General features: G+C 42.5%; 1 protein-coding gene across 4 annotated transcripts in view; it reads right to left on the bottom strand.

Annotated features, from left to right (window-relative positions):
- Nucleotides 1-23,493, bottom strand: part of MTSS1 (MTSS I-BAR domain containing 1) — a 183,274-nt gene that overhangs the window by 136,563 nt on the left and 23,218 nt on the right. For all 4 annotated transcript variants that reach the window (XM_038000164.2, XM_008001506.3, XM_008001508.3 and 1 more), the window contains exons 2-3: nt 20,424-20,485; nt 15,807-15,880 (exon numbers count right to left, since the gene is read on the bottom strand). In XM_038000164.2, the coding sequence (XP_037856092.1) occupies nt 15,807-15,880; nt 20,424-20,485 (136 nt within the window). The remainder of the gene's footprint in view (nt 1-15,806; nt 15,881-20,423; nt 20,486-23,493) is intronic.

The following is a 23,493-nucleotide window of genomic DNA, read 5'->3' on the forward strand; positions in this document are numbered from 1 at the left end:
ACGCCCTAGGAAGCATCCAGACACAGAGTGGAACAACACAAGCTTTCCAACACGAAGGAGCCCACTGCCATAACTAAATCTGGCTGCAAACCTGTCAACACACAGGGCGGGTGGAAACATCAGAAACTATCTTACTAAGATGGTCAACCGATGGCTGAGCAGACACACTCAGGACCAAGACCCCATGGCACAGCAGTTAAAGGCTCTGGAATCGGAGCCCAGTTGCAGTCTCTTCCAGTGTCGATAAGTTACCAAGTGGATGGTGGTGAGGCCATAACAAGCCAGGACCCACATGTGGTGGGGGCTCTGACGCCACTCCCATTTCCATTATCAAACCAAGGAGAGCGAAAAAGTGACCTGGGCTATAGGATTCTTAAATACTGATCATCTGAACAAATAGAATCCTCCATCGGACAACAGCAGAGCAGCACAACCATTTGGTCTGCAGCCACGGCCAAAACTTGGAGATTGCAAATATACCATCAGAGTAAAGACAGCCACAGGATAGCAAGAACCTTTCGTTATTTCTTTTTTTCTAGACAAATGAACTGTAAGCTACTTTGCATTCCTTTTAGTTTCTTATTTTTTAGTATCTGATACCATGGCCATTAAAAACAATCTCTAAAAAGTCTTTGTTGCTCATCAGAATGAGACAGCTGGGTTACTGGCATGAGGAAATGTTCAATCTTGTCATTTTGCAAAGGAATTCATATTCATAATTAATGACGCTTTTGTCCATGCCAGAAGGAAAATCTAAAGGCTCAACTATGCTTAAGTAAATTCTATCCAAGCCAACTGCAATACAGTTTTATAAATTATAGAGCAACAGAAAAGAACAAGATTTTGTGAGTTGCAAGCATAAAGAAAAGAATTAACGACAAGGCGGCCATGTTTCAAGGAAGCAATGAGATTAGAAACGTTCATTTCTAAAAGGATGGGTAGATTTTCCTTCTCCCTCATAAAAGCAGCAGTAATCAAAAACTTCAACATCCTAAGAAAACACATTTGACCTGCTACATGTATTTGAGAGATTTAATAACACTTTGTTTGTGAGTGTGCCACACAGATACCACTGGGTTCCATCACTGGCTCCAAATGTCAACTAAAGATAATGAAAAGGGGTGCAGATAAGCTACAAAGTTAGCTTTTCTTTAAGACGCATGTCTATGGAGATGCTGGGAGATAAGCAGAAAACCCCTTAAATAAACGCTAGTGAAACATCTCAAAGAAATGTCCTTAAAGATAACTGTGCCCGTCACATAGCCATTAGATAGATAAATGTGTGTTCAAGTAGAAACTCATTCTATTCATTCAAAGAAGATTTATTTGGCCCCTACTATGTTAGGGGCTAAAGCTATAACAATAAAACACAAAACAGTGCCAGAGGCTGGGAAAGGTGGGGACAGGGAGTAACTACTTAATGAGTATGAGATTTTGTGTGTTTTTCTCATGGTAAATAAATAAATATAAAACAAGAAATTCACTATTTTAATTAACCGTTTCTAAATATACAATCCAGTGGCATTAAATATATTCACATTGTTGTGTAACCATGACCACCTCCATCTCCAGAACCTTTTCATGATCCTGGTACAGGGCTTTCTTTCATGGTTTTGGAATGGTTTGAAAACATTTTGGAATTAGATGAGGTGGTGTCACGCAGCACTGCAAAAATGTCCAAAATGTCACTAACTGTTCACTTAAAAATGGTTAGTTTTATGTTACATGAATTTCACCTCAATGAGAAAAAAATAAAAGAAAGGAGCCCGGATGCAGTGACCCGCACCTGCAATCCCAGCACTTTGGGAGGCCAAGGTGGGAGAATCTCCAGACCAGGGAACAGTTAACATACAGTACAGGGATACAACAGCAAAGCTCAGATTCTGAGCAGAGCTCTCGGGGGCTCCCAAGCCCCTCAAGGAGGAAAGGCATCCTGGAGGAGAGACCGCCTAAGATAACCTTGGAGGGTAAGTCAGAGCCTGCAGGTGAGGGAAGGGAGAGGCCATTCCGAGTGTGCGTGACGCAGGGGAGGATGACATATTCAATACACCTGGGGCATGTACTGGGGAGACAGCCAAAAACCCCACATTCATTCAAGACACCATCCATCCCCCAAATCTAATCACAAACCATACAATAAACTAACAATCATTATAATCATACATCACACTTAAAATATTTGTTTAAAATAATAATTATAAAAAATAATTTTAAAATGCCAGAAGTCATTCAGGAGAAAACAGGGACTAAACTGGATCCCAAACAGTGGCAGAAGTTGGAGACAGACAAGCGGGAGGGGACAGGCCACACGGGGTGAAAGTAGAACTCAAGTGAATGCCGCGTCTCTAAGTGACCAAGGAGACAGCAGTCGGAAGGTGGCCAGGGACCCCTGAAGTCCTGAGTCACAGGAGCACCGCGACCTCTCATCACAGCTGCCTGGGCTTTACAATTTATCAAATGCTTTCACAACACGACCTCATTTGACTCCACCATCACCCTGACAAGCAGGTGCAGCAGACCTGACTGTCACCTCACAGACGACGAAACTGAGGTGTGTCCAGCTGTCCTGACCCACCCAGGGCCACACAGCTGTGAGCAGGCAGAGGGGGCCTGCAGCCGCCTCCCGATCCGGCTCCACCTCGCTGAGCCCTCTCTCCATCACGCAGGTAGCGCGACACAAATGGGAACTCAAGCGCTCTGTTCACCCCATTCCTATTCTTATTTGACTTAATCTTCTGAAAACAACAACAAAAGACCTGCATATTTTCACTCTGGGAAATGACCTTCTGGTAAAAAGGAAGCGGTCTTTTTTTAGTAAGATGTGGACTCTTTACAGAGTTGTATACGTGCAACTTGGCAGAGTAGTCATTTTTGAGATGAAACAATGCATGGACTGTCCAATTGCTAACATCATAACTTGGTTATGAATGATTTAAAACCTAGCTTCAATGAACCAAGCTGGTTACAACTGCCTCAAAAAAGGCATAGCCATAGTTTCATTAAATTGCCCAACAAAACCCAAATAGGTCTAGCTTGGTGGTTCTCAACCAGGGCCGATCTCAATACACATTTTTGGTTTTCACAACTGAGAGGGGGTAGAGGCTGAGAATGCTGCGAAGCAACCTACAATGCACAGCACACCCCTCACGACTAATATTTATCCAGTCCCAAATCACAGATTGAGAAGCCCTGGTCTCAATGCTGAGGTGTTTCCATAAACTGATCCCTGAGGTGGGAAGAATGTGGGACCGGAGCCTCACACAGATGAGATATACACTCCAGAAACAAGTGTCTGGCACACTTGGTTAAAATGGCATGCAGCTTCAAAGTTGCGTGCCATTTTAACCAGGTGACTTCAAGTCACCAAGAGTTTCCTCATTTGCAAAATGGGGTTCCCACTCCCTTCCTCAACCTGAGATAAGGCAGCTGGCGGGCGAGTCGAGAGCCCCAGCAGCAGAGGACCCACAGTCAATGCTCAAGACCGAGGCTGGACTGAGCTCTCCAAATAGCACACTCTCCCGGCACTCGCTTTCTCCAAACACATTTGAAAACACAAAGCCAGAGCGATGGGCATCATCTAAATAAGGGTGGAGGCAATTACTGTCCTCCAATCTCATTAAGCAGGAGTCCATATACCTCATGGAAACCAAGGCTTGGGATCACTGTCATCTCCCACACAGACATACTGTGGTCAGTGACCGGCAGGACCACCTGGACCACTACAGGAGGTTGGGTGGTGCGTTTCCATGGCTCATATTTCCTGCAGTTCCAGCACAAGCAACACATCTTGCACTTGGGCTTAAATCGTATTATCCAAATGAAGTATCACTCTCCTAATCAGCATCCGCCTTTAAGCAAGCACAGATGGCAATCACGTGCTTAAGTGGCAACTCAAGGGCTGAAATCCAGGCAAGCTCTCCCAGGCTCTCGGATCTGGTTCTGTGAGTGGGTTCTGAGAGAGACAGGGGTCAGGAAACACAGGATGACTGGCACACGCAGAGAGCTCAAGGTCTTTTGTCTGCCCTCAAGCCCTTCTGGTAAACCAAATGGACTCCACCAGAGCCAGCGGATGAATGCCCTTGTCAGCCTCACAGGCCAGTTATTCTCAAACAGAAGCCTGTGGATCAGCAGCACAGGAAGAAGAACGTTTACTGTCGCCGCCACAATTCTTTTGTATTGTATCAGATCCTTTGGCCATCTTTGAGAAACTGTGCACTGTCCTACTTCTAACAATCACATTAAAAGGGCACGTACTAAAGGTCCCTTTCTGTCTTAGCAGAAACAGTATTTTTTCATTTTACTTGTAATCAATCAGCTTTGCCCTCTTTCCTGATTTTAAAGGCAGGAAGAAGCAGCATTGTATTGAACTGTGAAATGAGCTCCAATGCGGCTCTAAAGGGAAGTACCACCCGGGCGGCTGGATATTAGTTTCCATGGTAACCGAGGTCCCTGGGCCCTAGCACACACAGCAGGAAATGCTGCAGATTACCACAGCAGTGTCTTTGACTAGAAATAGGAGTTCCATGGCAATTGTAAACATTTGGGAATCAAAAAACGTGTATTTGTGTGTGCGTACATGTGTGCGTGTGTATGTGCATAAGTGTACGCTGTGTATGTTGTGTGTATGTGTGTGTATATGTGTATATATGTGAACATGTATGTTGTGTATGTGTGTATGTGTACATGTCTATATGTGTATGTTGTGTGTTGTATGTATGTGTACATGTGTGTTGTGTGTATATTGTGTGTGTGCGCGTGTGTATGTGTGTATATATGTATGTGTGTACGTGTATGTTGTGTATGTATATGCATGTGTACATGTCTATGTGTGTATGTTGTGTGTGTTGTATGTGTGTACATGTGTGTTGTGTGTATATTGTGTGTATGTGTATGTGTGCGTACGTGTGTGTATGTGTGCATGTAGATGAACTGAAGGCAATGTAGATGAATTGAAGCCTCATTATTCTTACAGTTAAGAAGCTTATGTCAAATGAAACAAATGATTAAAATACAAGCAAAAATAGCCTCCCCACTTCCAAAGAGCTAAAAGAAAACAAAAATATGTTTTCCGAAGCAGACGCTGCTTTGGAAACCAGATGACCGCGGGTTTCTTATTAACAAACAAGCAAACTAAAATGTCTGTAAACAATCACCGGCTGAGAGCATAGAACAGAGATTTTTTTCACAACCTATGCCATGTCCTCCTTGAACTCCCTCACCATGAAACCCAGAAGGCAGAGCTAACAACTGCTTAGGTGGTTTTCAAGGGAAATCACGCTAGAATGCCCACTCTCCTTCTTCCTAGCTGGGTGAGCTCGGACAAGAGACTTCACTGAGACTCAGTGTCCCTGGTAAAAATGAAAAGGTTGCACTAGATAGTACATGAGCAGAAGAAAAAAAAAATCCTGTATCTTCTTAAAAATGAAAGGCCAGATAGTTACTTTAAAAAAAAAAAAAAAAAACACTTCCAAGTAGTTTTCACTTTAAGCTTTCTTAAAGTGTATACAAATCAAATTTATTTAAAATGAGTCAGGAAGATTCACTGCCAAATTCTCGGTGACAGAAGACCTTTTTAGTATTCTATAACTATTCCTTGAGTTATTTTCCAGTAACAACACTTTTCCTACAGCAAAGGACACAAGCACAGGTTAAAGTGAAAATTTTAGTTCCAAGCAGCTTTCACATCTTGTGCGTGTTTTCTAGCTGAGACTTTTTCAGACGGAGCTCAGAGGAGGCAATCTATGTGGTCTGACCGAACAGATCCGTCCTAGAAAAATACTAGTTTGACAACTTCAAGTGTCTTCAAGTTCACATTTACATTCCAGACGGTTATTTTTATCTAAGATGGGCAGAGCAGACCAAACCAAGTTCGTAGCTCTATGGCAAATGATTCGTCACAAGAGAACATTAAAAAAAAAAAAAAAAAAATTCTTGGCCAGGCATGCTGGCTCACGCCTGTAATCCCAGCACTTTGGGAGGCCGAGGTGGGCGGATCACCTGAGGTCGGGAGTTCGAGACCAGCCTGACCAACATGGAGAAACCCCATCTCTACTAGAAACACAAAAATTAGCTGGGCAAGGTGGCACATGCCTGTAATACCAGCTACACGGGAGGTCGAGGCAGGAGAATTGCTTGAATCTGGGGAGGTGGAGGTTGCAGTGAGCTGAGAGCTGAGATCGTGCCATTGCACTCCAGCCTGGGCAACAAGAGTGAAACTCCATCTCAAAAAAAAAAAAAAAAAAATTCTTTGCTTCATCTGCATGGACTAAAATAACTGCATTCTTTCATGAATGCTAATACTTTACCAAAAGTGACTACAAGGTGTGTGTGTGTGTGGCAGTGGGGATGGGGTGGGGTATTAGTTACTAAGCCAAAACAAGAAGCCAATCTATGGGAAGCAAAGGTAAGAACTAGGATGGAAAGAGGTGGGGGAGGAGAAGAGAGGAGAATTGTCAGTGCTTGTATACAAAACGTACGGTGGCTCTGTTAGCTGGAAGAGGGGAGATGCTGAGTAAACCACTTTATTATGTAAACTGCCTAACAACACAAATAACCATGCTGCACACAAATCAACTCAGTCACCCATAAAAACACACATCCTCTCCAACCTTGGACCTTCCTCCCCACTGCCGCTGTTACTGCCGCCACCGCCACCACCACCGCCACCACATAATTCACCAGCATTGATGAAGGCTGCCGAGGTTAGACAGAGAACAGCACACACGCATCCAGATGTAATTCAAGTATCATCTGGGGTAATACACTAACGCCTAATGGGGAAACCCCACTGAATGGGGCAAGAATTTCTCTCTGTTAGGGATAAGATAATCCTGAGCAGGACAGACATGCATGCTTGGGTGTGGAATTCTGATATCCCTCACTATCCCTGCTGGAGGATTATAGAATTCTGGTGACATCCTGCCCTGGGGATCCAGGATATGTTCTGGTAAATGTGGGATTCTGGTGAGTTCATTCTGGGCTAACACATGATGACTGCCCTTTCAAGTGTCATTCCAGGAAGACACGGTTAAAAGCAAATCACTACTGAGGCAGGAACACTGGTTGACCACAATGAACAATTCTCTCCGGCAACTGTTGCTACCCAACCAAAGATCAATAATAAAAGGCCACTTGTCAAATGGGGAACAGTGCTGTCGTCAGGCATCAGTTCTTACATCAAGAAAAGATCGATGGGATTAGAAAGGAGGGATTCGTTTTATCAGCGGTAATGCTAGGTTCACGGTTACAAATCTCCTAAATATACGTACTTGCCCATCAAAATAAACACATAAGCAACCATAACTCCATCAACTGAAAAACATCAAAAACAAGGTATTTTTTAAAATTTATAAAACAAAAACACTCTGTATAAATATACAGATTCATTTGTTATTTCCAGTCCTTATGTATAGTTTGAGTTGTAAAAATGCTAAAAATGCATGACACCCTACAGTCCTAGGCTCAATACAAAGTCTGAAGTTTCATAGAAAGCATACTCCAAAAAATGACAGCTTTAAAAAATGGAAAATGGCAAGACAAACTTCACATGCCTGGGCCATTTTTAAAAAGATGTTTTATTCATCGCAGATGTATATCACTAAATATATTGTGCTAACAAATTAAAATGATGCAAGACAAATTGAAGTGGCAAAACATCAAAATGATGAAACCTAAAGCAGAATGTACATTTACGAACCCATTTAAAACAATACTTTTTACATCACCTCCTGCTAAGGCAATGGCAGCTCTAAAATCTGTGTATAGAAGGCTCAGGAACAGGGAAATTTATCTTGAAGCTATGCTTATATAATAACTACAGTTTTTAGCTATGTTGCCTATTATTATAAATATCAACCATTTTATAGATTTTATTTGTACTTTATGTAAGATTGAGATTATAAAAAGTGTTCAATATAAAAAGTATATGGATACACATACATACCTATGTGTACACAAATACACACACATATATATACAGTTTAGATGGTTTCTAGAATTTTTTTTTTTTTTTTTTTTTTTTTTTTTTTTTTTGAGACCGAGTCTTGCTCTGTCACCCAGGCTAGAGTAGAGTGGTGCGATCTTGGCTCACTGCAACCTCTGCCTCCCAGGTTTCAAGCGATTCTCCTGCCTCAGCCTCCCAGATAGCTGGGACTACAGGTGCCTGCCACCATGCCCAGCTAATTTTTGTATTTTTAGTAGAGATGAGGTTTCGCCATATTCGCCAGGCTGGTCTCGAACTCCTGACCTCGTGATCCACCCGTCTCGGCCTCCCAAAGTGCTGGGATTACAGGCATGAGCCACCGTGCCCAGCTGATATGCCTTTTTATTTTTAATCAAATGAAGAAATTTGACTACATTCCTTTATGGTAATATTCAAAGAATTTTCAGTTCCAGACCTGCAAGAAGGGCCTTTTATATGATGTTTTTACTTTGAAAAAAATTGTTTTCAATTTGAGGCTAAAGAGTTTGCTAGGTAGCAATAAGAAGACAAATATTTCAGGTGATAGATAGCCCAATTACCCTGATTTAATTTTTTTTTTTTTTTTTTTGAGACAAAGTCTCGCTCCATTACCCAGGCTGGAGTGCAGAGGCATGATCTTAGCTCATTGCAGCCTCCGCCTCCTGAGTTCAAGTGATTATCATGCCTCAGCCTCCCAAGTAGCTGGAATTAAAGGCCCTCCAGCAAACTCAGCTAATTTTTTTTGTATTTTTAGTAGAGCCAGGATTTCGCCATGTTGGCCAGGCTGGTCTCAAACTCCTGACATCAAGTGATCCACCCACCTCGGCCTCTCAAATGATTTGAACTTTACACATTATATGAATTTATCAAAGTATCATATGTACCCCCATAACACGTAGATTATTATTTATCAATCTTTTTTTTAAAAAAAAAAAGTTTGCTAGGTAGAAATACTAAGACTCTAATTACATGAAAGAGTTCTGGGCTTGAACACCAAAGTCAATCCAGAAGTTAAAGGCTAGTGAAGTCTCAATTAAACAATCTGGTTAAAATAAAACTCAGGAGCAAACAAGAGCAGTCTGGCTGGAGCCAGGAAACAACCCAGCTGAGAACCCAAATAACTCAGCACCTTCTCCCCGCAGAGGCAAGATTCCCTCCCCTCCTCCACTCCATCCTTGAAGCAGGGTGGGTGCCTTCTACTTAGCTGTCCCTTGCACCAGAGACTTGACCTCAGGGAGGGGTCACCAAGATTCAAATTCTGAACTCCAGGGAGGAATCCTGCCAAGACCCCATCCCAACGGCCCCTTGCCTAAGAGCTGATGGGCTTCCCACCAGGATCCATGAGGGCTGCATGAAAGTGGAAGCTGCTGTTTGTGCACAGTCATTCATTCAGCAGATGGGTCTGCAGCCTGCTGAAGGCCAGATACTCAGCATCTGGGAATGTGAGTTCCTCAGAAAGGAGCAGGCCCTGTTGGAGGTATTTGCAATCTGGTGGGAAAGATAGTGACAGCACAGCTAGGGGACTCCTCTAACCCCAGCATGTCCCCTGAGGCCCTGAGCAAGGACCCAGTTTACTTCCTGAGGGGAGACAAAGGTCTCACAAGTGATACAGCTCTTAAACCCCTGGGAGATCAGCAGCAGATCCTCATGCATACAAACAGGGTTAAGAGGGGGAGGGCTGGAAAGGGCATTCTGGGCCTGGAATGCACATGTGCCAGCAGATAGGGATCAAGGGTTTTAAGGGTTTCAGAAAACAGTGAGCAGTTCTTCCTGGGTGCAGTTGCCGGCCATGGGCAGGGAGACGCCATTGGACAGGTGGGTTACGGCAAGATGGCAAGAGGCTTTACGGGACAGCCTCACTGGAGAGCAACATCTCCTGGAAAGCTTTTCAAAATTGGAGATTCTGGGGTCTCCCCTAGTTATTCTAATTCCATAGGAGTGACAGGGCCCTGAAATCTGTCCCTTAAAGTGAACTTCTTGAGTGACTGTGATGCCTAATGCCAGATCTGAAGACCATGGCATTTACCAAAATCTGTACTGCAAACGTGTAACACATTTGTAAGAACTAAGCCGTCAGCAATTTTCTTCATCAACCTCAGCGATCCAGACTCACTGACTAAAGCACATGTCTGTTGGTCCAGCCTTCGATGCCTGTCCCAGAAGGTCCAGCATCCACCTGCCTTCCTCCTGCACACACTCAAGTCTGAGAAGAGGCCTCAACCCAAATGCCCATCTGTACTTTTCCCTTTTCTCTTCTAACCTTCTCTCTCCATTATCTTTGGCTTAATCTTGCTTCCTCTACTTCCTTTGTCGTCAGAGCAAAAATTGGAAGCTCTAAAGATAATATAGAAAAGGAAAGGTACACTGTCCAACTTCATTCATAGTTAATGAGCACCAAGGCAAGATTTAAAATCATAGAATATTAGAGCCAAAAAAAATTACTTGTGATCATCTAGGCTCCTAGACCCTTTATAGGTGGGAAAATGGAAGCCCAGAGAAGGGAAATATTTACTCAAGATCACATAGTTGCAAAGGCACAAAGTCAAACCTACGCATCCCAGATCCCAAGCTAGTTGTTACTCTAACTACTGCATATATACTTTTGTTATTTCAACTACATAGATTAATTTTTGTGCTACACAGATTTTTTTTTAATACATTCAGGATCAAAATGGGGAATAAAATTTGAACACCCGTAAGCCTGTGCCCTTACACATCAGGGACTTGCGCGGAGTCCGGAGTGGATGATACACTCCCTCTTAGTCAGCACTGGCCCATCCTGGCCACTGTGCCATCTGCTTGTGTCAGCAAGGGCCTTTGAAGAGCAGTGTTGTGTGACTCTCCTTTTCATCTGCCTCTGTAATTACTTTTATGGTTTTGAACAACCATCTCAGGAAAGTTTAGATGATAATACATCCAATGCCTGAGGAGGACATTTCAGATTCTCAGAAGGAAGGAAATGGATCCAGGCAGACTAGATCATCTTTAATGTCCAGATTCTTTAAGTTGTTACCCTAAAAAGTAGGCATGATTTTAAGACTGAAAATCAGGATAGCTAGCCTTTATTGAATGTGTACCATGGGCTGGGCTCTGTTCTGAGTGGTTTATGTGTATTAAGTCTTTTTATTCTCACCATAGCCTATGTGGTAGGTACTTATCATCTTTTTCTTAATTTCCTTAATTTTCCTTTTCTTATTTTTTTAAGTAGCCCAGACAAATGCATGCCACTCAGCTCAAACATTTCTCGGCTCCTGTGAGAGCCACATGCTGGTCCATTATGGATGTGAAGGAAGCAGAGACTCTGCTCCACAAAGCCTTGGGTTCCAGGTCTACCAGATACCTAGAAACCAATTTTTTGTGTCCAATAATACAGAAAATGGTACTTTCATATTTCAAACAAATTGTATATTCATCCAGAGTCTAAAATCAACAAAATATGGAACTCTGCCTAGTGCTAATAACTGGAATTCCATTATAGTTTAATTATTAACACAAATACACACATTATAATATCCACTAACACTTTCATTTAAAAAACAATGAAAGCAATTAAGTTCTAACATATTTCCACATTCTGTTGAACAATAGGTACATAACGACTAGATTGATTTTGCTCTTATAGTGACTAGTTTGCAAAGTTTTTCCTAAGTAAATTTTATTAATAGCTAGTGCAAAAGATTTCCTATAAAGGACAAAGACCACTCAAAGCTGTTTCCTTTTGGAAACAATATGAGACGCTAATATTTTGGAAACCACAGCAACCTGCTTGCTTGAAATTCTGGGCACTTGCCCAGAAGAGATGTACTTAATAATAATTGTAATTCCCTCCTACTGCTTCCATCAAGAGAGACTTAAAAAAAAAAAAATACATGTAAAGGCGCTAAGCAAGGGAGTGAACCAAGGATACTCTTTCTGGAGAGGGTAGATATCAAATCACAAACTCTGTTAGAGTCACCGCCTACACCAACCCTAAGCCCAAATCTATTTGCTGCTGACCAAAACAGCTTGAAGCACTTTTTACAGATTATCATTTCCCTGGTGATCCATACATCATTAAAAATAGATCACTTGTAGGACTCCAAAAGGATATATACTTGGGCATTAATTGCAGCAGACCTTGTAGTAGCAAATACCTGGAGATAACCTAAATATCTATCAATAGAATAATGATTCAACCGTGCTATATTCAGACAGTGCTATATTCAGAAATTCCATTTGGCCGCTAGAAAGAATCAGGTGGATCTATAGGTACTGGAAAGGTAACTATAATATACTATGCTATAAAAAGCACGGGAACAATGTTTGTTAGGGGCTACCTTTTGAAAAAGGTCACACAGGTATATTTTATTCCATGTGTCATTCCACATATGGTGGAAAACTAATTTTTTGGGTTTTTTTCTCCCAGGCATGTTTGTTTATATATGCAAAAACATCTGTAAATGACACTAAACCCAACTCCCAGGAGGGGTGGGGAGGTGGGGAGGGTAGATTTTACTTTATACACTTACCTCAATTTTTTTTTTTTCTTTTGGACAGAGTCTTGCTCTGTCGCCCAGGCTGGAGTGCAGTGGTACAATCTCGGCTCACTGCAACCTCCACCTCCCGAGTTCAAGTGATTCTCCTGCTTTAGCCTCTCGAGTAGCTGGGATTACAGATGCCCGCCCCATGCCTGGCTAATTTTTATATTTTTAGTAGAGACAGGATTTCACCATGTTGGTGAGGGTGGTCTTGAACTCCTGCCCTCAGGTAATCCACTTGCCTCAGCCTTCCAAATGCTGGGATTACAGGTGTGAGTCATCACACCCAGCCTACTTATTTCAACTTTTTAAACTAAAGAGAATGTTCTATTTTTTAAATTTTTAAGCAAAAATTAATAGAAGTTACTTCTGACACTTATTAAGAAGGATATTCAAGTTTCTCTTATCTCTGTAAAATATACCTTCTTTCTATCACCCATATACTTTCAGGTCATTTGAGAGTTCTCACACTCCCACATTCAATGAAAATAGTAGTACATACGGATTTTAAACAGAAAGTATCTGGCATCACTAAAAATGATCTGAAATCCAATGGTCTAAAACTATGTCAAAGCAACCAGGTGTGGTGGTTCACGCCTGTAATCCTAGTACTTTGGGAGGCCGAGGCAGGTGGATCACGAGGTCAGGAGTTCGAGACCAGTCTGGCCAACATGACGAAACCCTGTCTCTACTAAAAATACAAAAATTAGCCAGGCATGATGGTGGGCACCTGTAATCCCAGCTACTTAGGAGGCTGAGGCAGGAGAATCACAAGAACCCAAGAGGCAGAGGTTGCAGTGAGCCGACATCGCACCACTGCATTCCAGTCTAGGTGACAAGAGAAAGATTCTGCCTCAAAAAAAAAAAAAAAAAAAAGTCAAAGCAGGGGTTTGTTCACTATGAGATTATTTGCCTTTGGTGAAATACATCACCCTCCAAACTACTACTCTACCCCCATCACTTCTGCAGTGAGGCTCTTTGGTTTCTTTGTGCACAAATAATGGCTGTTTTCCTTCCCTTCAAAGATGACAATTTCCAGACCCTGCAGTGTCCCGCCAGGAACCATTCTGGGAGCAGCATCTTCAAAATCCCAGGTTCCCACTACAGGAACTTATGGACAATCTGGGGATCTCTTTCCAGTCCATCTATAGGATCCATCCAAGAATTAAACGTTAAAATATAAAAACATTATTATCACAGAGCCTCAAACATGCAATGCCAGATATCTAAGTTCCTTAAAACAGTAGAGCAATTTTCTTAAAAAAAGACATATTCTGGGCCAGGCACGGTGGCTCACGCCTGTAATCCCAGCACTATGGGAGGCCGAGGTGGGCAGATCACTTGAAGTCAGGAATTGGAGACTAGCCTGGCTAACATGGTGAAACCCCATCTCTACTAAAAATACAAAAATTAGTTGGGCATGGTGGCACATGCCTATAATCCCAGCTACACAGGAGGTCGAGGCAGGAGAATTGCTGGAATCTGGGGAGGTGGAGGTTGCAGTGAGCCAAGACTGCACCCCTGCATTTTAGCCTGAGAGGCAGAGCGAGATTCTGCTGGAAAAAAAAAAAACCTATTCTAATGGCTATTACAGAAAGATATCAATATGGCTGGCAAGTCCAGTTCCAGACACTGCTGAACTAGAAGAAAATATAAAATGCAATACTATTAACCCTGCAATGGTTTGCATATTAAGTTCTTCTTTACAGCTGTATTTTCTCAAGTTTCTATAACAGACACACATAAGCTATGGAATTTTGTTAAAGGACTTTTAAAAAGATACTGGATAAGATCCACACCAAGTTGACATACTGGATGAGGAAACCATGGTTCTAATTTCTCTGCTGCATTCTCCAAGGGAACGTTGTAAAACCCTGTTAACTCCCTGAGTGAATTGCTCACTCTTCTATATTCCCCTAGCACTTTGTTCTACAACTATTACCATACCAAACATATTATTTCTATGCTGAAATTCTTTATTTATACATCTCATTTTCCCCACTCAATTGTAAGCCCCTCCAGGACAAGGAGAGTCATATTGCTTTTTGTGGTCCCATGACAGTGCCTGAAATAAAAGGAGTTTGTTCAATGAATGAGAAGCGTTCTTGCTGCAAATTCATTCAAATATTTAATTAAGCACCTGTGATAAATGAGTATCACTGCACTGAAGGTATCCATCAGGTGGTTCGGAGAAACTTTCATGTGCCTGGGAGCAGTCCCCAACACTTGCTCCTACAACCCAAATTTACCAATGTCACCACGACAATGAAAAGAACAGGCCTATAGCTGCCAGTGCAACAAGGAGACCCAGAAAGACAACGCAAAGTAAGAGGCAGGAGAGAGTAGCTGCATTACAAGGAAAAGGAAAGCACCCTCCTCCCTTTGAATAGGGGAACAGTCTGTTACTGGTCATGTTGCATGCATTTCTTTTCTTTTCTTTTCTTTTCAGACAGAGTCTAACTGTTGCCCAGGCTGGAGTGCTAATTTTTGTATTTTTAGTAGAGATGGGGTTTCGCCATGTTGGCCAGGTTAGTCTCGAACTCCTGACCTCAAGTGATCTACCTTGGATCTCTTGCCTCGGCCTCTCAAAGTGCTGGGATTACAGGCATGAGCCACTGTACGCAACCATAATGTTGCATTTCTAAAGACAGTCCGGCATATGGGCATTCATTTTCTTTTTATACTTTTCACATGTTATAAATAACCTTTATATGATTCAGTACTTGCTGAAGCCATTAAATTTTTTTCATTGATTTAATAAACATACTTTAAACATCTCCTATGCTCTAGGCACTATGTTTTGGGGTTTCAGACGCGAGTAAATCATAGTCTCTATCTCAACAGGTTTGCAGTCAAATGTGAGGGACACATAAATAGATACAACACAACGAGATCCTTATTTTAAAAGGGTTCCTCATTTTATGGAAACTCAGAAAAATGGTCTATCCAATCATTCATACTGCTTCCCATTCCACGAGCAAACAAGGAAAACCCATGTAAGGAGGAAAACGCAAATTGCAACCAAAGGCATAGCTCAAGGTTCCACAACCAGCGCGTCATTAAAGTGATTAAAAAATCCATCAAGCCAACTCGTGCAGAAACGGTGGTTCACTTTCTTCCTTTTTCATTCTTCTTCACATGTGCTTTATTATCCAGAAAACTAGTTGCAACTTCTAATATGTGGAATCCCACAGAGTTTTAAAAAATGGGAAAATACGAGTCAGCTCAGCTCTGATAACTTAAGCTGCATCTTCTTGTGCAGCCACCCAAGGGAAAGAAACCACGTGCTGAATGCAGTTAACGCTGGGAGTCAGCCTCCATCTGCTTACCACGTGTGTTGGTGGCCATGTCAGCCACTTTCTGAAAGGCGTCCAAGAAGGCAGCTGCTGCTACTACTGTTGTCCTAAAATGCAAACAGATAACAAAAGCATGAGGAATGTCTCTCCCTAGCAAATTCATTACTGCTCAAGGCCTAAAACCTCTGCTAAGGAGTACATGTAACCTTCCTCCAGAAATAACTCAACTGAGCATGGACAACCATTGGCTTGTTGAACCCACTTTTTCCCAAGTACTTCACTCGAATAATATCCAGTTCATTTGGTGCTAAACGCTAGTAGTCCTTCCCATTCCATTTCATCTGACTGTATAAAACCATTACCAGGGCCAGGCGTGGTGGCTCACCCCTGTATTCCCAGCACTTTGGGAGGCTGAGGCAGGTGGATCACTTGAGATCAGGAGTTCGAGACCAACCTAGCCAAGACGGTGAAACTCAGTGTCTACCAAAAATGCAAAAAATTAGCCAGGCATGGTGGCATGCACCTATAATCCCAGCTACTTGGGAGGCTGAGGCAGGAGAATCACTTGAGCCCAGGAGGCAGAGGTTGCAGTGAGCCAAGATCACGACACTGCACTCCAGTCTAGGTGACAGAGCAAGACTCTGTCTCAAAAAAACAAACAAACAAACAAACAAAAAAACCTATCACCAGGCAAAAATGTCTACAGGAGGAAAACAGAGGCATTTCTACCTAAAAGAAAAAATAAAACCTTAAAAAATAGAAGTGGCAGAGGTGAAATTAATTTTGGAGTAGGAAAGCAATATATACATATGCACATCAGTTGGGGGAAGGAATCTGGGAGACAGATCATGTAGTTCAAACAGTTCGTTTTTAGGAATAGGAAAACGGAGGCCACAAATACAAGGCCACAAACACGGCCCTAGTTCATACCAGAGCTGGGCCAAGTATCCCAGCCTCATGACTCACAGGCTTAGGCTTGACTCACTATAAAACAAGATCCTGGCAGTGTGACTTTTCTCCCTAGATCCTGGTTATAATGAAAGTGAGATACTACTGTTTCAACCGAATCTGCCAAATTCCTACAAGTTGAGAATGGGGAGAAGGTACTATAGTCATTTATGTCCTAGAAATTATTCTGAGCTCTTCATATTTTTTTGGACACAAGATGCTCTGAGGCCTCTGTGGTCTACTGGTTCCAAGAGTCATGACCTAAGGCACCATTCAGTGTAGTCAACACTCCAAGCCAGGGCCATGGCTTCCACACAAACAAGTCCCAGAACTAGAATTCAAGGACTTTACAATCAAACTTGTAACTGTTAGTTTTCAAGTATTTCTTATATAACTCCAGTCTTTACTGAGTGTTCCTAAGGATGCAAAGTTGCTGAAGGAAGAATAACAATAAGGACTTGAAAGGGAAGATTTCAAAATAGAGAAAAATGAAACCAGCTGTAGTGGCTCATGCCTGTAATCCCAGCACTTTGGAAAGCTGAGGTGGGAGGATCACTTGAGCTCAGGAGTTTAAGACCAGCCTGGGCAACATACTAAGACTCCATCTCTACAAAAAAAAAAAAAAAGTGTTTTTAAATTAGCTGGGCACAGTGGTGCATGTCTGTAGTCCCAGCTACTCAGGAGGCTGAGGCGGGATGACCACTTGAGCCCAGGAGGTCAAGGGTGCAATGAGCCATGGCTGCACTACTGTACTCCAGCCTAGGTGACACAGCAATACCCTCTCTCAAAAATAAAAAGAAAAAAGAAAGAAAAAGGGAAAGGAATGGCCTTTAAACATCAGCAACAGTAGCTTTGAAACAAAAGGTTCCTGGAAGGTGCTGGAAGTAGATCCTGGGAAAATCTAGGCAACAGTCCCTTAGAGCCAAACTTCAGAATGAGGCCTGTTATTTTCCAGTAGAGCAAGAAAACATTCTGCTCAACATTTTTAAAAATAATGACATACACATACACAAAACCACTCTGAAGCATATTTTTTAAAGAGTTGACATCAAACACAAACCCTGGAAAAATTAGCTTTATCAAACATCTTGGGATTTATAAATAGCTGGTTCTGATTTACAATTAATATCTGACACAATGGCTGGATTTATTCTCATCCAACTCAATGCCAATCATCCAAATTTAATGAACCAGCTGTAGAGGCGTCTTGTGTATTACACGGTCACCAGGGCTCCACTGAAAATTAGGATGGTGATCAATTTCGAGGCTTTTAAACGGCAGTCATATTTCACTGTCTGACATAGTCACAAGACATCTTGGCCCTCTCTGATGGGGCAGAGCAAACTTGTAACCAACAGAAACACAGAGGAGTGATTCAGCTTAAATATACCAAGGCTTCTATGCCTCTTCTGCAATCTAAACTTCATCCTTTCTCTAATACACAAAATTAAACCATGTGCATGAGGCCTCTATATTGCTCTCAGTCCTGTACTATTAGTTTAACAAAATAATAAAGAAATGGTCCCTGCCTTCAGGACAAAATATTGTTTAATAATATAAAATGTATCCTGTACCAATAGGGATAAGTTAAGATTACTTTAAATTTTACTTTATACGTTTAAGACAGCTGATCCATTCATTACTTTAAGCTTCAAGATCCTTACTGACAAAAGGGGAAGACAACAATTTTCTTGGTCTACCCTGAAAGCCTGCCAGACAGTTAAATGAGGCTGAATCTTAAAAAAGTAGAGGGAAATATATTGAAATGTTTTACTGTATTACTACAGGAGGAGACCTCCCACAGGATGGAGATGAAGTTACCTAAAATAAATGGTAATCATGGCAGACATGAAGGTGGGAGTAGATACAGCTAAATAAGGTGAGGCTGGTGAAGGACTCAGGTGAGGAGCCCTGAATCCTGAGCAGGGGAGGTGGGATCTGATCCAGCAGAAAGTAATTACAAGCGCTTAAACAGGGCTTAAGTACAGGACTTGACAAGTGGGGAAGGTGCGGTATTCCAAGTTCACTGTCCATCTGAGGCTCCAGTTCATGGATGGAAATCCCAGGCCCCAAACAAAACTGAAGGAATAAAAGAAAAAAGACCCACCCTTCCTGAGTTCTTTAGTCTATAGGGCGCCATGGACCCTCCAGTCCTATGGCTAACACTCTGGGCAGTGGCCCCTGCTGTCCACAGGCAAAGGCCCGAGAGCATCACATCACCCCTGTCCCACCTCTCTGTTGTCCATATGGCTATTTATCCTGGAAAACCCCTGCTTGCCCTGCTCTCTGAACCTTTATCTTCCTCCATCCAAACCAGCCAATGTCATCCCCTAAATGCCGTGAACCAGGACCATCAAAATAATTCCTTTTTAAAATGTCCTGTCCTTCATGAAGCACCCACTAAGTGTAACTGCATCCCTTCACTACAATGATTTAAAAGGGTAGAGCTTTAACAAGAAGATGCCGACATATTTTCTATTTCATGTCACATGATACGTGAACAAGCATGAGATTAGGCGATCACAGCCCCTTAGAGCTCAGCACTGGATCTTGTTTAGGCAGCTTTACGGAGGCATAATTGACATACCATAAAATACACCCTTTTTCAGGGTATGAGTCAATGATTTTTAGTAAATTTGGAGTTGTACAACCATTACCACAATCCAATTATAGAACATTTCCACCAACCCAAAAGATCCATCTTACCCACTTGTCACTCTCCTCCTTCACCCTGTCCTCAGGCAACCACTGATTGACATCACTCTATAGATATGCTTTTGATAGATATTTCATGTAAATGGAATTATACAATAGTCAACACAAGGTTTCATTTTATTTTGTTATTTTATTTTATTTTATTTTAGACGGAGTCTTGCTCTTGTCGCCCAGGCTGCAGTGCAATGGCATGATCGCGGTTCACTGCAACCTCCGCCTCCCAGGTTCAAGCGATTTTCCTGCTTCAGCCTCCCAAGTAGCTGGGATTACATGCACCCGTCACCATGCCCAGCTAATTTTTGTATTTTTAGTAGAGACGGGGTTTTGCCATGTTGGCCAGTCTGGTCTCGAACTCCTGACCTCGTGACCCGCCTACCTCAGTCTCCCAAAGTGCTGGGATTACAGGCATAAGCCACCACACCAGTTTTAAATTCTAATGTGGAGTTAAAAAAAACCAACACAAGGTTTTAAACTCTGTATGTGGAGAGGCAGTAAGCAGAATGGAGGAGAACATGGACTCAAGCCAGAGAGCCAAATCCTTGCTCCGCCATTTACTAGTGATGTGACTATGGATAAGTTATTTAACTTTCCTGTGCCTCAGTTTCCTCATCAGTAAAATGGGGATAATAATAGCATGTACCTCATGGGGTTATGAGATTTAAACAAGTTAACAAATGCCTGGCACATAGCGAGCAACACAGAAATGTTACCTGTTGCTACCTTACATACAGTACCTACCTCATTTGACTCTCAAAATTCCTATGGAAGGAGGCAAAGCAGACATGAATGAGTCCCATTTTACATATGGGAATCAGGGCCCAGGATATACGGATACAGGTGATCATGCTCCAATCAGAACCCACCACATGCTTCCCTATCTGTAGCACTTCCTGAATCAACCCTAATCAATCTGCATTTTGGTCCGTCCCACTCCATCCTTGTCTGAGGATGTTGCCCTTTTCCTGTAGAACACATGCTTCTACTTACCGAAGCTGGGACTGCAGCTTTCCTGCTTTGTTTATGAAATCTTCCCAAACTGGATAGCTCCCCTGCGACAAATCAAAGACATCAGTAAGTCACACTGCGACAGACATCTGATTACTACATTAACAGAACACCCAATTCCAATCATGCAGGGAACAATCTGTGTATGTTCTCTTCCTTTGCAGGTCTGCGATGTTTCCTGGATTCTATATACATGTATTGGCTCAGGAATCAGTTTAGAATGTGCTCAGTTCCTGTAATCTTGTAAATACTACAAACATCAACTGAACTAGTTTGGCAGAACCTCACACATACACTTTTGAGTTGTTAGATGGTGGATCCAAATTTAAGATGTACAGAACATGTAAGGCTCCACCCTGAACCACCTGCTCATGCAACATGGCCCTGGCTGTTCTCCCCCTTGCCCCAAACAGCACAAAGGAGGGAACCGGAGTGATTAGGGCACTTCCCCAGGACAGGTGGTTACAGAAAGCATTAATTAGACTGTCAGACTCTCAAGGTTGGAAAGTTACCTAATGCAGCAGCTCATCTGATGGCTTAAGCCCAACACCTAGGGACAGCATAGCAACAGGTGGTTCCCCAACACACTTCAGCTAACAGGGAACTCATCACCTTCCCAGGGTAGCCCATTATCAGCCACCCTGTCCTTGATGTTCATGTAGTTCTAGCTGTAACCTTCTGGGAGCCCTCAGTTAAGATCAATAATCCTGCTTCCACATGAAGTCTTTTCAAAATTCAGTTTCACATCCAACCCCATTTCTCCCCGGGACCCTGCTTCACACCCCGACAGCATCCCAGAAACACTCATCGTGTCTCTCTACTCTTCCTCTAAGTATGGTGCACAGACACAAACTCAAATCTGCAGGTGCAAGTCCGACAGGGCAAAGCAGAGCGGGGACCGACATCTCCCTTCCTACACATGTTAAATTTATATCAAGATCAAACAGCCCACCAACCAAGAGGTGACTCAAAATCAACCCAGAAAAGGTGAAACAATGGGCTGAGAAGTGGTATATGGCATTGATCATTTAAGTACAGAACTAAGGGCCGGGCGCTGTGGCTTACAGCTGTAATTCCAACACTTTGGGAGGCCAAGGTGGGTGGACCGCTTGAGGCCAGGAAATCGAGATCAGCCCGGCCAACGTGGTGAAACCTAGTCTCTACCAAAAATACAAAGCCAGGCATGGCGGTGCATGCCTGTAGTCCCAGCTACTCAGGAGGCTGAGGCATGAGAATCACTTGAGCCTGGGAGACAGAGGTTACGGTGAGCTGAGATCACACCACTGCACTCCAGCCTGGGCAACAGAGCAAGACTCTGTCTCAAAAAACAAAATAAAATAAAATAAAACAAAACTAAGACTAAACAACTGGGGATTATGTTTTCAGAATAGAGTGTAAATGTTATGAACCTTGACAAGGTAAAAACAATATATGCCACCTCTTGGTTTTCTTGTTAAGGAAAGGAGGAAGAAATTATAATGAGGTTAATCAACTCATCTTTCATTACAGAAGCCCAATCAAAACTGTTTAAAACTGCAACCCAGCTAAAACATAACAGTTTTACCTTCCTAATGGTATTAATCATCATTTTTCCTTACCCTTAGAGCAGGTTCTCAGCCTCAACACTACGGACATTTGGGGCCAGAAAATTCTTTGTCTTGGGGGCTGTCCTGCACATTTAAGATGTTTAGCAGTATCCCTATCTTCCATTGACTAGATGCCGGTGTTCCCCCACCCCCTATTTGGGACAATCAAAAATGAGACATTGCCAGATGGCCCCTAGGGGACAAAATCACGCCCAGTCAAGAACCACTGCTTTAAGGCATATCTGAGAAATCAATTTAAAGAAAGTGGTAAAGAACCAATTACAGTATTGCTTCACTTCAGTTTCATTTTCTTCTGCTAAATAAGTACAACCAAGTATGTTTTTTCAAAAGATCATGCATAGCACTCATTATAACAAGGAACACCTTGTTATAGAATTGCCTATTTATATACTTCTGTAGCTGTCAATTCTGTCTGAAAACGTACATAGAGATATCTGGAAAATTGTCTACAAAATATTAAAACAGGTTACTTCTGGGAGTTAAAATCTGGACCAATGTGTTGCTTTCTCCTTTGTACTTTCCTTTATGGCTAGAGTCTTGTGAGTTTTCTTTATAAGGGTCATGTATCATTTTAATGAAAACAATAAAGTCACTACATTTTTTAAAACTTCAGATCAAATTAGAGGTTCTGGCAACAACAGCACCATGAATTTACAATCCACCTAAACTCTAAAGTCTGTTTCACACATGCTGCTAGATTACATCCATCAGTTCTGCCTTCATGCACTTGAGACCTGCTTGGCCCAAGTGCAGGTTTCTGGATTTATTCCTCTAAGTGGCAATTCACCCCTACGGAAAACTAAGTTACAGCTGGGCAAGAATCCTGGCTGGCTGGCTCCTGGCAGAGGCCCTTTGGCAGCTACACCTCAACTACTGTCAACCAACACCTGTGTGAGGGTCTTGTCCCCCCCCCCACCCACCGACATAGCCTCCATCCCCATGGGGGTTACTTTCACCCAAGAGCAAAACTGTATATTAACTTATGTCAAATGAAAACTTGTGAGAGCTCAGGCTATCATTGAAGGCCCATTAAGACATAGTGGAAACTCCAATTATGATACCCAACATACGTATCATTTTTTTAATCCAGTCCAGATAAGAACACCCTTTGTACACCTACATCCAATTAAAGAGATAAGGGCCAAGATCAGAGTCCTCAGGATGGCCACTGGAGATCTCTGTCCAGAGGGACAGCAGTTGGCACCTCTAAGAACACAAAGGCTCAAGCAACCAATAGCAGCTTCATCTGACCATTCCTTCTCTTTCTGAGCCACAAGACATGACAAAAAGCTTTCGGAGAAATCTCAGCACATTCAGAAACACTGCTCACCTACTTCTAGGCAAAGGTGCCACCATCTCTCAGCTACACAAGGAAGAAGGACCAGGGAGCCAGACCCTCCTCTCTCAAACACCAACCACTCCCATTCAGGGAGCCCTGGAGAAGT

Source organism: Chlorocebus sabaeus, chromosome 8 (genome assembly GCF_047675955.1).
Source record: "Chlorocebus sabaeus isolate Y175 chromosome 8, mChlSab1.0.hap1, whole genome shotgun sequence".
Classification (NCBI taxonomy): domain Eukaryota; kingdom Metazoa; phylum Chordata; class Mammalia; order Primates; family Cercopithecidae; genus Chlorocebus; species Chlorocebus sabaeus.